This window comes from Histoplasma capsulatum, genomic scaffold, assembly GCF_000149585.1.
Source record: "Histoplasma capsulatum NAm1 scaffold_1 genomic scaffold, whole genome shotgun sequence".
Taxonomy (NCBI): Eukaryota; Fungi; Ascomycota; class Eurotiomycetes; order Onygenales; family Ajellomycetaceae; genus Histoplasma; species Histoplasma mississippiense.
In genome coordinates this window covers 593,114-605,433 of record NW_001813982.1, presented here as the reverse complement: position 1 = coordinate 605,433, position 12,320 = coordinate 593,114, and the positions used below count along the sequence as shown (strand labels likewise).

Here is a 12,320-nt window from a genome sequence, read left to right as displayed (position 1 = left end):
CCCCCTTCATATATGCTTAGCCACGGACAAGAAAAGGAGCATACTGTTTTTATTTCCTGCTGCCAATGCCCAGAAAGGGTTGGTGGACAGATTATCAACGAGGGCAATCTCCGTGCTTCAGGTGCGCCTGTCCGAGCGAATTCTTCGGATCTCATATGGTGATCACTAGCCACGATACAGAGAGTTTGAAGCGTCTTACCAAGACCCATGTCATCGCAGAGGATTCCATGGAGATGGTATCGATTAAGGAAAGCGAGCCAGTTAACACCCTCTTGCTGGTATGAACGGAGCTCCGCCTTGATCGCAACAGGGATCTGAAAGGGTTCGATCTTGCGGACATCGAGCATTTGGGCCATAAATCGCCGCTCCCGATCCCGTCCTTTCAAGAGCTCCTCGGATAAACCCGGTGGGTCTGGTAACCCAGCTTCCAGAGGAACAAGTTTGACCAGTGTTGCAAAGGCAGTTGTGGCAAGGAGTCTTACATCGTTGTCAGAATCGCTCATTCGTCCAAGAACAGGGACGATAAGGAAAATAACGTAAGGCAAAATGTTATCTTCCATGACATGTATCAAGTGATAGATGCACTCAATGACTCCCTGCCGACAGTGGACATCCAACGCATTGTTGATGTTGGGCAGCACCTTCTCCACAAGCATTGTCATACCCTCAACGGTTATAACACTGCAGATAGTTGCAAAGCATTTAGCAGCTGCATATCGGATGACAGACAGTTTGCACTGCAGAGATTTTGCAATGATGGGCATAAGGCTCATAATCCAGGTATAAATGCCAGAATGAAATTTAGGGACAAGTGCTCGCAGCGTCGATAATCCATCAACGACTTCCTGACCAATTCCATTGTCAGGGTCCTTGATATCGGATGGAAGATCACCAGCAAGAGCACTCCGTAAGGGATCTTCAATCAAGCTTGCAAGGTTAGGGACCTTGTCCAATAACTCCGCACCAAATCTACTTGCCAATTGTTCCAATGCTTCCTTGGCACCTCGTCGCATGATACGAGCATCCCGGGACTCCTTTTCGAATCTCGCAGCGTCAACGGGGTCTTTCTTATCCTCTTCCTTAAGAAGCGATAGAATTGCAGTTTCCAAACCTGCGTTGTGATGGAACTCAGGTGTCTCCGAAGTATCGATACAGCAGAACTTGACAAGATTCCCAATTACCTTATCCACAGGGCCCCGTTTGGAGGAACTCGTATAATACTGCACAAGTGATGCAACAGCTGACGCAGATCTCTGCTGCAATTCAACGTTTTCCTCCTTCTTGACACTGTCCATCATCCCTTTGATAATCTGGCTTGGCTTCTTGGGAATGTCATGAAGAGCGACAAGCGCACTTGCTGCTGCGGCTCTAATTCGCATATCACGTTGTTCTTTAACTTCCTTAGCTTCTTCAACAGCCGTTAGTGCACTTGCTCGTGAATCATTGAGCACCTGAAGCGCGGTCATTCTCTGTGCTGGGGAAAGGCTCTTTTTCAGTCTTTCAAAATCAGGCCCTAGAACTTTTTCGGCATCCAAAATGGAAAAGGCATTGGGACCGGCGTCTTGATCTCCTTGGACTACGACTGCCAGCATGGGAAGGGAGAATTGTGAAACGTGAGCATGGTCTCTAAAGGCATTGAGGAGGGAATGACACTGTGCACGAGCAATATGTAAATAGCTGGCTATATCGCTATACCACGATGGCCTCTCATTTTCAATCACCGAGTTTAGCCATTGTGATAGCAGAGAGGTGTATTTGGTTTCTGGGCCTCTGATTTTCGCATACTCAACGACGACCATTGCGGCCACTAGCTGCGAAGTCGAGCCAGGAGATTTAAGAGAAGGCAAAATGGTCTCCCACAGATTTGAACGGTCATGGCTATCCCAAGTGGACAAAAGTCGACCCAAAGCAGTTGCAGCGTAAATCTTTGACCTAATAACCGTTTCGACACCGACGAGATCAATGTCACCTTGCAACATGTGGCCATCGACATTATGAGTGAAAATGGCTGTCATATCCTTTTTCTCGGCCTTCCGTCTTCGGCCCTTCGCAGGTGGTTCGGAGGCTGTACTGGTGGGAGACGACTTCCTTGGAACAGCGCCAGCGGACGTGTATGGTAACCCAGATGGGCGAATGAAAAGAGAAATATCCATAGGGATAGGGTATCGTGGCACGCCAAAAGGGCTCATTGTTACCGTGATAAGCGGCTGTAGAGATGGTAAGAGTTCGTCATCAGTATCAAACAGACCACGGTCTTCCAATGCTTGCAGCAGCTCAAACCAAACTTGGAGCGACAGCTTAAGAACGCCTTCATTTTGTTCAACAAGTAGGTTTTGGAAGGTAAGTCTCATTGCCTTCCCGTCAGCCCAAGCGTTTTGCCCTTCGATATCAAGTTTTAAGAACGTGAGTAAAGCTCGAAGTACTGCGGATCGCACACTCGTGATGGTATGTCGTAAGAATGGGAAGAGTCTCGGCACAAGGTTTTCAAAGGATGATTCGGAGTCGTGGGCAGCATTTGTTTTCATTGCTTCAAGGACTTCTGGGAACGTGCAGAGTTTGGCGAGCAGATCCATAACAGATCCTGTGCTAGCACTGAGATCATCTTGGAGGTTAGAGAGACACTCCCACAAAATGTTGATCAGGGGGTGTAGCGAGCCCGGTCGAAGCCTCACGAAATCCTCTGCGATAGGAACTAATGTAGCGGCACTGACAGCACGGACATCGTCGTCATGATCTCCCAATCCTTTCATCACAGCAGCGATAACTCCGTCAAGGATTTCAGGCTCTTTTAAAAGAATGTCATTCCGGACAGCGACCAAATACTTTAGTCCGATCATACCGCCATGGCACACTTCCCATATAGGACTAGAGAGGCCGAGATCATTTTGCATGATCATTTTGTACAGGATGCGGTAAACAGAAATCAAAGACTTGGAGGGTAAATGTAATAGAAGAGCAGCCAGAGTTTGGCCGACAGTTTCACGGATCGGGGCGACTACATTATCCGAAATATAGTCACCGAAACGATCTAGCAGGAAGACACAAAGAAGTCTGCAGGCTAAATCATTTAGCCACTGATGGTTGAGCGCGTCGTTATGGCGTCTCCCTTTACCACGAACCCGCCCGGCTCCAGCTCCTTGGACACGGATGACTTCTCGCAGACCCATGGCTGCACCGTGGCGAATTTCCCAGCTGGGATCAAACAGATCAACCATCAGAAACTCACACATGCGGTCATAGGGCCATTCCAAACCCTCTTCTTCCGCGTCAGTTTGAATTGGAGGTTTCTCGGGCACCATGGGACCCTTGAATTCGGAGACGATTTTACTATCATCGTCTGGTTCAGTCCTTTCCAGCGAAAAATAATCCATCTTCTTGTCGCCATTGCTCTCATCGCCATTTTCCTCCTTTTTGATAGCATGCGGTGTGGAAGCGGTAACAGGTGTAGCTACGACATCAGGATGCTTCCGGACAGCCAGGTCGACGACTCGGATTTTATTGGCTCCCATTTTGGCATTTTGTTTATTCTTTCTCTTCAGCTGGTTCAGTTGCCGTTTGCTGAGTCCTTGGTCATCTCCGTTGGTGGGAGTCGCCTGCATAGGGTCATGTGGGGAAGCCATGGAATGGGACGGATTACTGAACGTACTACCTTTGCGAGAGGGGGGTGGGATTGCAATCTCGAGCTTAGCCTCAGAGCCCTTGCGCGATGGTTGAGAAGCGAAATCAGCTTCATTGACTAAATCCTCCTCCATATACTCCCCCCCAAGACCTAAGCGCGACGACAGTGTCCTTTTCTGGTGCTGCAGCCGAGAGGCCGCATCCAATCCAGCAAAAGAATATTCATACTCCTTACCCGCGCTACCCAAGAGCTTGTGCCCAAACCTCAGGATTGAGCTGATATCAAGGGAGTCCAAGTCGAGAAGGTCTTCAGGACCAGCGTTCTCCGCTGCGTCCCTGTGTTCTTCTTTCTTGACAGTTGACGGTACATCTTCATCTCCAACAACCTCGTCCTCTACGGAACTGAGGCCTTCATCAGCATTGGGATCAAAACGTTCAGCATACCCGACAATACCGCCGATTGCCTTCGCAGCTGCAGTCCTGGTGTCCCATGACCTCGACCGCAGATATGGCAAGATTCGACCCAGCAGATTGAACAGTTCATCTGGATGTTGTTTCTGGACATCCGCAAGCTGCTGAGCCGCAGTGTTTCTGATAAGGGGTGTACTTCCTGTCTCCAGGAGGCTGTGTTGGGCGTGTGATTGGTCAGATTCACCATCGGGGCTGACAAAGAGAGCGGCAAAATGGAAAATACTCACGTAACAAGCCGGTCGAGCCTAGATCAAAAGAACATTAGCGTCGGTGGTTCAATGCCATTGTGATTGGTGGAAGCAGGTACCTAGAGGTCATGGCGAGTCACGGGACTAGAAGGCAAAAATAGCAAAAAATATAAGGGGAGAGCGAGCGGTAAGGGCGGTAGGGGCAGTAGGGGTAGTTGTCGCAGTCAGGGAGCAACCCGTCACAATACCCATCATAACACAGTAGAAGCCAAAAAAAAAAAAAAAAAAAAAAAAAAAAAAAAAAAAAAAACCAAATTATTATGATTAGTGTAGTGATGTGTCTCTATTTATTTGAGACCTGCAACCGTGGCGTTTTCTTTGGGGAAAATAAAATAAATAAGAAAAAAACCAAGTATAGAAGCGAAGTGGAGCTGCAACACCACCAGCAAGCAGCAGAGGAGTGGCGGTAGTAAAAGCAGCAAAAGAGGCCTGGCCGAGTTTGGCCTGTCGGGCTGGCGATATTGGGGGTGTGGAGCTTCAGAGAAAATTTGTCGAGGTCGCGCTGGATGTTTATATCATTGGGACAGTCCTCCAGCCAGCGCGCCTACCCATGTTTACGCCTCGCTAAGTTTGCCGTTTGCAGCATAGCGGCATGTAATCCCTGGAACGAGGCGTCGTGTAGCGCGGCACGTGATGTTGGACCCTAATCCCCTCTCGGCTCTTTGCTGATCATTAATTGACCGTCGAGGATGAGCTGTTACTGCGCCGGTATCTGCCAGGGAGAGAAAGCGTAGGATGAGGGAGGTAATACTGGTAATACTGTGGGTTGCTATTCATGGAGGCATGAACCATAGGCGTCCGTTAGCTTTCGGCACTCGCGAAATTGAGGCTGTTGAACAGGGTTACGCTGCACCGGGTCCAGCAGGCGTCGCCGGCTTGAAAACTGCCCAACGTTGCCCAGATCTGAGTGCAGGCGCTTTTTCGCCGAGGCTGATCTTCCCACTGAGCCCATCTCGCGGAGCCCCAACTCTCTTCTCTCTTCTTCTGGTCTGGCAGCCCCTTACTCCTCTTTCCCCCCGTGTGGCCCCGGTACGCGGCGCGACCAATGCACTCTGCTGCACAGACATTTCCTGTTTTTAGCCTTTTGATGGGCACTCTTGAGAAAATTTCCTGTGGTCTCGTTTTGCACTAACCAAGAGCTTAAATACGCAGTAGTTGTCCAACTCTCAAGGGGAGATAATTCGAAGCAATCTAATCTTTATTCATCTACGGAGTAGGGTCAAAAATATTCAATAAATACTTTAATTCACCGACTATCAGCCAAGGAATAATTTCCGGGAAGGAACAATGTATCTCAGTATGTCAACGTCATAGTCAACTTTAGGAGATCGACTCTTCTGGAAACCTCAACGCTGAACCTGCATTCGGACCCAAATATCTGAGTAATGATTGCACTGTTTTAGCGACTGGCTTTTGCTAAACAGTGGACCAACAGAAGCGTCATCTGATTCTTCCGGGAACATTTTATCATCGCCGAATTTGAGCGAAAACTGCCATTACCAAAATATCAAAAAATATGTATATATCAAATAAATCAAGAAATCTAGGGCTATTCAACTGAGAATCGGATTTGTCATTTCAAGGAAAAGATCAGACAAGGGGGGGGGAGGGAATATACGGGACAATTTCTCATGTATCCTGCGAGCTTTTCGGATGAGGAACTCTTGCGTAGCAAAGTCACCCGTTGCTTGCAACAAGAATATGTAGATATGTAGATAACAGACAGGGAAAAAAGCGCGGGATATCAAGAAACGCCAACGCAAAATAGTATGATGATACATTTGCAAGAGGACGAAAGAGGCGATGTCATATATGTTTTTCAAAGTCTAGAGTGAAAATACATAAATCACATTGTGCGTTTTGCATTGCCATGCAACTCTTCCCGCCCCAGCCCCGGACCTTTAGAAACGATGAAAAGGCACGAAATGGGAGTCCGCAAACGAGAAGAGAAAAAAAAAAAAAAAAACCAACAGGTATAGAGACTAGTACATATAGTAACGGAAAAATGCCTCCTCAACGCATGCTAAAAATTGTCTCATCCCCAATACCTGGGCTCATCGCGCCCCCAATATTGCCTTTGATTCCTCGTCCTTGCCTAATAATCCTAACGAACGTATCTGTTCCGCCTTTGGCGCATTCTCTCTGGGATGTGCCGCTTCCGCCTTTCGATATGCCTGTTGCATCGCCCGCATTCGCGCAGCCTAGATCCAGCCATTTTGTTTTGCATTAGCCCTCAAGAATCATTTTCATCTTTGCCAACACGGACTCGATATTCCCGTGGGATACATTCTCGATGATAGCGGTTCCCGGGAAATTTTACCTCTTTTCTGTGATGCAAACACTCATGGTAATCCTCTAGTGCTGGGACACACTTCTTCTTTCCGGCATCGCCTTCGCTAGCATTAACTACGTAGCAACCGAGAAGTTCTTGCCAGAAGGGGAAACAGCGGGACGGGCCTGGATGGACGATTCGGTGTCAGTTTGAGGAGTTAGCAACCCATGCACGAAGGGAGGACGGGATTCGTAAGGTGGGAAATGGAGGGAAGGGCAGAGTGGGCATCTGTCGAAATAAAAATTGATACATACCGCCATTGAGGCCATATCCTGATGCCATTTTTAAGTACCAATTGGAGCTTCAATCGCGGAGGGGGTGGATAGCAAATTGCTTGCGCTTGAGACTGGACGAAGTTGCAGTTGGCGGAGTTGAGGCTCTTGTTCGGGGAAATGCGTCGTTTGTTGCCAGCACGAGCCACGATTGGCCCGAGCTTTTGACCAAGAGCCTCACCAACCCACGCATTGATTTCATCTTGACCATGATTCTGTGCGCAAGCACTCTTGCAACTGCTTGAAATGCTCTTATTCGCCATGAGAAGAGCACCACCATGAAATCCCTTGCAGAATTGTCCGATGCCCATCTCATCGTCTTTGCCGTTCAGCTCTGCGTAAACGGCGATGTGTCCGCATTGCCACGTTTACAGTCCCATTTCCATGGCGGCGATAACATCGATATATTCCTCCGCATTATTTTGACCTTTCTGCCTGAGAGCACCGAGCCTTCCCGATACACCCCTGTTATTGAGAGCCTAGTCAACGGATCCACACCTCCCGCAGAGGATGGAAATGATGATTTGGATCTTGCTTCAGTTGGACAGCTGCCTACATCTGCAGCGAGGAAACAGGTCCAACGACTACATCTTCTACCGCTCCGGTACCCCGGGCATGCAGAACACGAACCAGATATCCCACTGGTTCAATTTCTCATCCATCGAGCGCACAGAATAGACAACGAGTCGGGGCTACAGCCTTTTATTATCGAGCTACTGGAGCCATTCCTTCACACTTCGGAGTACCTGCAAACCTGGGTCATATCGACCGCGCTACCTCTACTTCGATTCAATTATGAATACCATTGGGAGAATGACGTTGAGTTATCTTTGGACATTATACAGTCGTTGGATTCAGGAAGCGCGGTCAACATCTTGCTGTCAAAGACTGAGTCGCGGAATAGGGGTGGGGATGTAGGCAGAGACTTAAGGGGTCTGGTAGGGCCATGGATGTACGGTCATGCGAGCTCGAAAAGACGGAAACTCACTCAACTTGAGCGTTCGGGGTCAATTGCTATATTTGATAACAGAGAACCTTCGTCTGAGTCAGAAAGAGACGGATGGCAAGAAGTTAACGAGTGGCTGCTGTCGACCAGCATGAGGGACTTTCCCATGGCAGTGGAAGCTGTAGAACAATGGTCAGGTCCGGACGATATAGATTTTGGCGGCTATAATAAGTCGGAAGGTTTGGGGTTATCTAATGGCGATACTCAACTTTCTCTCAACTACGGTCAAGCCGCGCTTGCTACTATTTATGCGACCACAGTAGCTACACCAGAGACCCTCGATGGATCCTGTCGTGTTGTATCCAGAATTGCGTCCTTGCTTGAGATTCCTGGTCACTCTGTCCTGCGCATATTTGAAAATGATCTCGAGCCTCTCAATCTCGACCTTACTTGCCTTTCCGATATTGCTCGAGGCGCCATTCTCCAGAATGCTCTGCTAGAGCCTTCTAATCCCCTCACATTCCCCACTACTCAGTCAATCGCGTTCATTGACGCCATTCTTGTTTCTATTCGTACTTTGGCTGGCTTCGGCCATGCAATTTCATGCAGGGCGGCTGCGGATATTTGTCTACTCGCTAGCGATGAAATGCAGCTCTCAGAGTTTCATTCTGTTGTTGAAGCCCTGCAGCGGGACCATAAAACAGGACGTGACTGGAAGAAAGTCAGGCTACAGCTACTCTGGTTGAGAGACTGGGGCTATTCTGATCAATTCGAGAAGCTTGAAGCGAAACTCATTCCCGGCCATGGGCTTTTCTGGCGCGTTCCTCTAGTTCTCCTCGAAGGGGAAATATTGAAAACTATGTTAAATGCAAGACGTAAGTGTTTATCCCCTCTAAAAGTAAGGTGTTAACTGTCTAACCAATCGTAGAATACGAGGTTGCGGTTGAGATCTACGCCAATACCCTAACCTCGTCCCCACTCCCACCAGCACAAATTGAGGCTGCAGTGACAGAGGCAATATTTGCGGCATACGACAATGCCACTAATGGAAATAAACGAGAGGCGGGATAAAGCGAGCTTCAGAAATGTATATCTGCTTCCCTTGGCCATGCCTAACAGTATATTGACTTTGATGATAGGCTCGAGTCATTTGGACCTTACTTCCCACACTCTGAAACATTTCACCAAATCAGGGCGTTGATATCCGCTACGCATTCATTATCATTATATTCCCTGACGCTGCAACATGGAGTCCCATTCCAACCTGTCAGCATCCGCGTGCACCATGATCCCCTTTCATTAATTGGCAAAGTCCTCGAGCAAAATCCCAAAGCATACACAGAACTCGATAATCTGATTACAATTGCCCGACACCTCGTTACCGCAGGCTTTCCCGCACGTCCCAGAGGCGGCGATGAGCCAATACACAACAAAGAAACCCCGTCTCGCGAAGAAGAATTGTTAGCCTCAGATCATCGAATCATATCACTCTCCATCTCCGCTGCTCTAGAAGCCAATGATTTTGATACCGCATATTCCTACGTTCTCACACGCCTGGCTCCACCATCAATAACATCAAATACTGCGATAGCCAAAGGCGATGATGTATCATGGCGTGCCGCGTATAATGCTGGTCGACATCGCTCAAACGTCTCGGAATCAACTAATAAACCGCTCCAATCTCAGATCCTCCACCTTTCCCAACGCATGGAACTGCTCTCTCTAGCGCTAATACTCACACCTTCACCCGAGAACCTCCCAGAGATCCTTGCCGTATGGCGCCGCTGCGATGAAGAGATGACTTCCCTCCGCGCGCGAGAGTCGGCAGAGGCCGAAAACTGGGACGCGCGGGGGGATAGTATCACATCCAGCTCAAAAACCTTGCCAGGCGGTTTCGGCCCGTCCGATGCTGAACTCGATGCTCTAGAAACAGAGCGAGCTAAGTGGTTCCGGACGGGGCAGGCCAAACGCACATCCCACTTGGCCGGCGGGTATGAAGAGGCGCCCATGGGGTTATTTGAAGTGGCGCGCGGCGCGGCTCAGGCAATTAGCAAAACCGCGTTTCCGCTTCGTGGCTCTGAGACTGGTTCTCCTGCTAGTGGTGTTTCAAGTGATTCGAGACGCATTAGTATGGATGCCATGGGTACGGGAGGCGGAAGTGGTGGCGAGGGAAGTGCGGGTGGACGGGTTAGGAAGAGGGATGTTGTTAGTAATATGGTGACCGGCGGGTTGGCCAGTGGGCTTGGGTGGATGCTGGGTGCTCAACCGGTTAACAACAGCAATCATAATAATGCTAACGCTAATGCTAATATGGATGGATAATGATGTTTTATATTGACTACACATTTGGTTTGGTGTTTATTTTACATTATTTATTATTTTGATCGATGACATATATATAAATGTGTGTATGGTGTTAGCTAGCTATGGGCGTGGGGATTTACTATCTCAATAAACCCTGCAGCTGGCAACACTGATTTGAACTTCGATACCCAAGTGAATAACATAACTTATTGTCTCCCGAACCACAGAAACCTCCCTCTCCTGAATTCTAGCCACTTGACTTTCTCGACGGGGTAAATGGATAGTTGAGCATCACGCTGGTTAAGTCTGTTCCCCTCTTCCTCCCCCTTTTTGTGTTGCCTCTTCGAGATTGAAGTCCTGCTAACGCTTTCCAGGTGCAGTTCATGATGCAAAATTCCACCCAACACAGCTTGAAACATAGAAAAGTTGTAGGAGGATCCTCTATATATGGTAAATCATGTCCCATTTGGTCCCATTTTACAAAAATGGGATCAAATGGGACCAGAATCAATAATTTATAAGAAAAAACATGATCTGGGACTAGATTTATAATATAAACAGTGTAAAGTGATTAATTTAATAAACACTTTATGAGACCAGGACTAAGATATTTGATAATGGGACTGAGGAAATATTTTAGTCCCAGTCCCATGCAAGGTCACACAGCCAGTCTACGAGTCAACAACAGGAATGTGATTTTTAATGTTGGATTCTTTCTAAACATGTCAATGACATTTTGCAATGGAAGATTTAAACATGATGATGATGATTAATGAATATTTAAAGAATGAAGATTGATGATATTCATAATATTTTCCGTACGGTGTGGTTTTCTGTATGCTGTGGCGCACTCACTAATGGTAGTGAGTAGCGCTTGGCACAGTTAGTTGCACTATCCTTGCACTCAACATAAATCATGCTCAGGACCAGAAAGCCCCGCCCCCACCAACGAGCCTAATGGTCGCCAGCAAGGAACTAACTATCAAAGCCACAGGTACGCTCAACAGATATAAGGTTATAAATTATCATTCTAGAACACAAACGGCAAATGAGGAATGACTATACGAATTTACGAGAAAGAAAATTGAAAAAAAAAAAGAGTTTTTAACCGAGGAGGACCTTCAAAAGCAGAGGAAGAAGAAAAAAAGAATAAGGGGAAATGGCAGCAAGCTACAGCACCGTACCATCCGTGGCCCTCAAGGCCCCAGAAATTTTCCATGTCGCAATCCCCGAACAGCAGCTAAGCGAATTCAAGACGCTGTTAAAACTGTCAAAGATCCCCGCACCGACATATGAGAGTCTGCAGGAAGATGGGAGGTATGGGATTAGCCATAAGTGGCTGACGGAAACGAAGAAGTACTGGGAGGAGGAGTTTGATTGGTATGCTGCTCTTCTTTTCTTTGATCAAGCTCTCAGGTCCGAGAAAAAAGGTTGGGAAATATATCCGTTGGAGATGGGTCATGGATTCACTTTAGAGAGGGAGGGGGGGGGAGGAGAGTTAATGGGATGTCATCAGTATATATGTGGCAATTCTAAAATTCGGTGCACCGCAGGAGGAAGAACGAGGAGTTCATCAACTCATTTCCCAACTTCAAGGCAACGGTCGATCTCCCCGCCGGGAATGAGAATGAGGAGTTTAAAATCCATTTCGTCGCTTTATTCTCTCAGAGAGCGGATGCGATCCCCATTGCACTGCTCCATGGCTGGCCAGGTATATACAAACTCAACCGTCCAATCCCTTCCATCTCAGAATATATTGTATCCAACGAGTCGATATCCAGAGGGGTGAATAAAATAGACACACACACAACTGAACAAAGTCCCCTCTCACAAACAGGCAGCTTCCTCGAATTCCTTCCTCTCCTCACCCTAATGCGGGAGAAATACACCCCTCAAACCCTCCCTTATCATCTGATCGTCCCCTCCCTCCCAGGCTACGCCTTCTCGTCAACACCGCCGCTAACGCGTGGCTTCTATGAGACCGACATAGCTAAGGTCATGCACCAGCTCATGGTAGACCTTGGATTTGAATCGTTCAGGTTATCTGGTACAAGGGGGTGATCTTGGGTCTCTCGTTTGCGATGAAATTGATCGAGTTGTACAAGGCTTGCAAAAGGGTGTGTCAATGC

At 47.9% G+C, this 12,320-nt stretch overlaps 4 protein-coding genes across 4 annotated transcripts; 2 read left to right on the top strand and 2 right to left on the bottom strand.

The window, feature by feature from the left end:
• Positions 1 to 6: 6 nt before the first annotated feature.
• HCAG_00186 (conserved hypothetical protein) lies at positions 7 to 4,407 on the bottom strand (the record flags this gene model as incomplete). The annotated part of the gene is made up of 3 exons (XM_001543090.1): positions 7 to 59; positions 200 to 4,242; positions 4,397 to 4,407. 3 exons carry the CDS (start codon positions 4,405 to 4,407, stop codon positions 7 to 9), a joined length of 4,107 nt encoding a protein of 1,368 aa, XP_001543140.1.
• Positions 4,408 to 6,391: 1,984 nt separating this feature from the next.
• On the bottom strand, positions 6,392 to 6,951 carry HCAG_00185 (predicted protein; the record flags this gene model as incomplete). Its single annotated transcript, XM_001543089.1, has 3 exons — positions 6,392 to 6,538; positions 6,658 to 6,794; positions 6,924 to 6,951. 3 exons carry the CDS (start codon positions 6,949 to 6,951, stop codon positions 6,392 to 6,394), a joined length of 312 nt encoding a protein of 103 aa, XP_001543139.1.
• A 268-nt stretch (positions 6,952 to 7,219) lies between these two features.
• On the top strand, positions 7,220 to 10,887 carry HCAG_00184 (predicted protein; the record flags this gene model as incomplete). Its single annotated transcript, XM_001543088.1, has 5 exons — positions 7,220 to 8,762; positions 8,816 to 8,858; positions 9,027 to 10,092; positions 10,566 to 10,641; positions 10,832 to 10,887. 5 exons carry the CDS (start codon positions 7,220 to 7,222, stop codon positions 10,885 to 10,887), a joined length of 2,784 nt encoding a protein of 927 aa, XP_001543138.1.
• A 463-nt stretch (positions 10,888 to 11,350) lies between these two features.
• Positions 11,351 to 12,252, top strand: HCAG_00183 (predicted protein; the record flags this gene model as incomplete). Its single annotated transcript, XM_001543087.1, has 3 exons — positions 11,351 to 11,571; positions 11,745 to 11,902; positions 12,029 to 12,252. 3 exons carry the CDS (start codon positions 11,351 to 11,353, stop codon positions 12,250 to 12,252), a joined length of 603 nt encoding a protein of 200 aa, XP_001543137.1.
• Between the last annotated feature and the right edge of the window lie 68 nt (positions 12,253 to 12,320).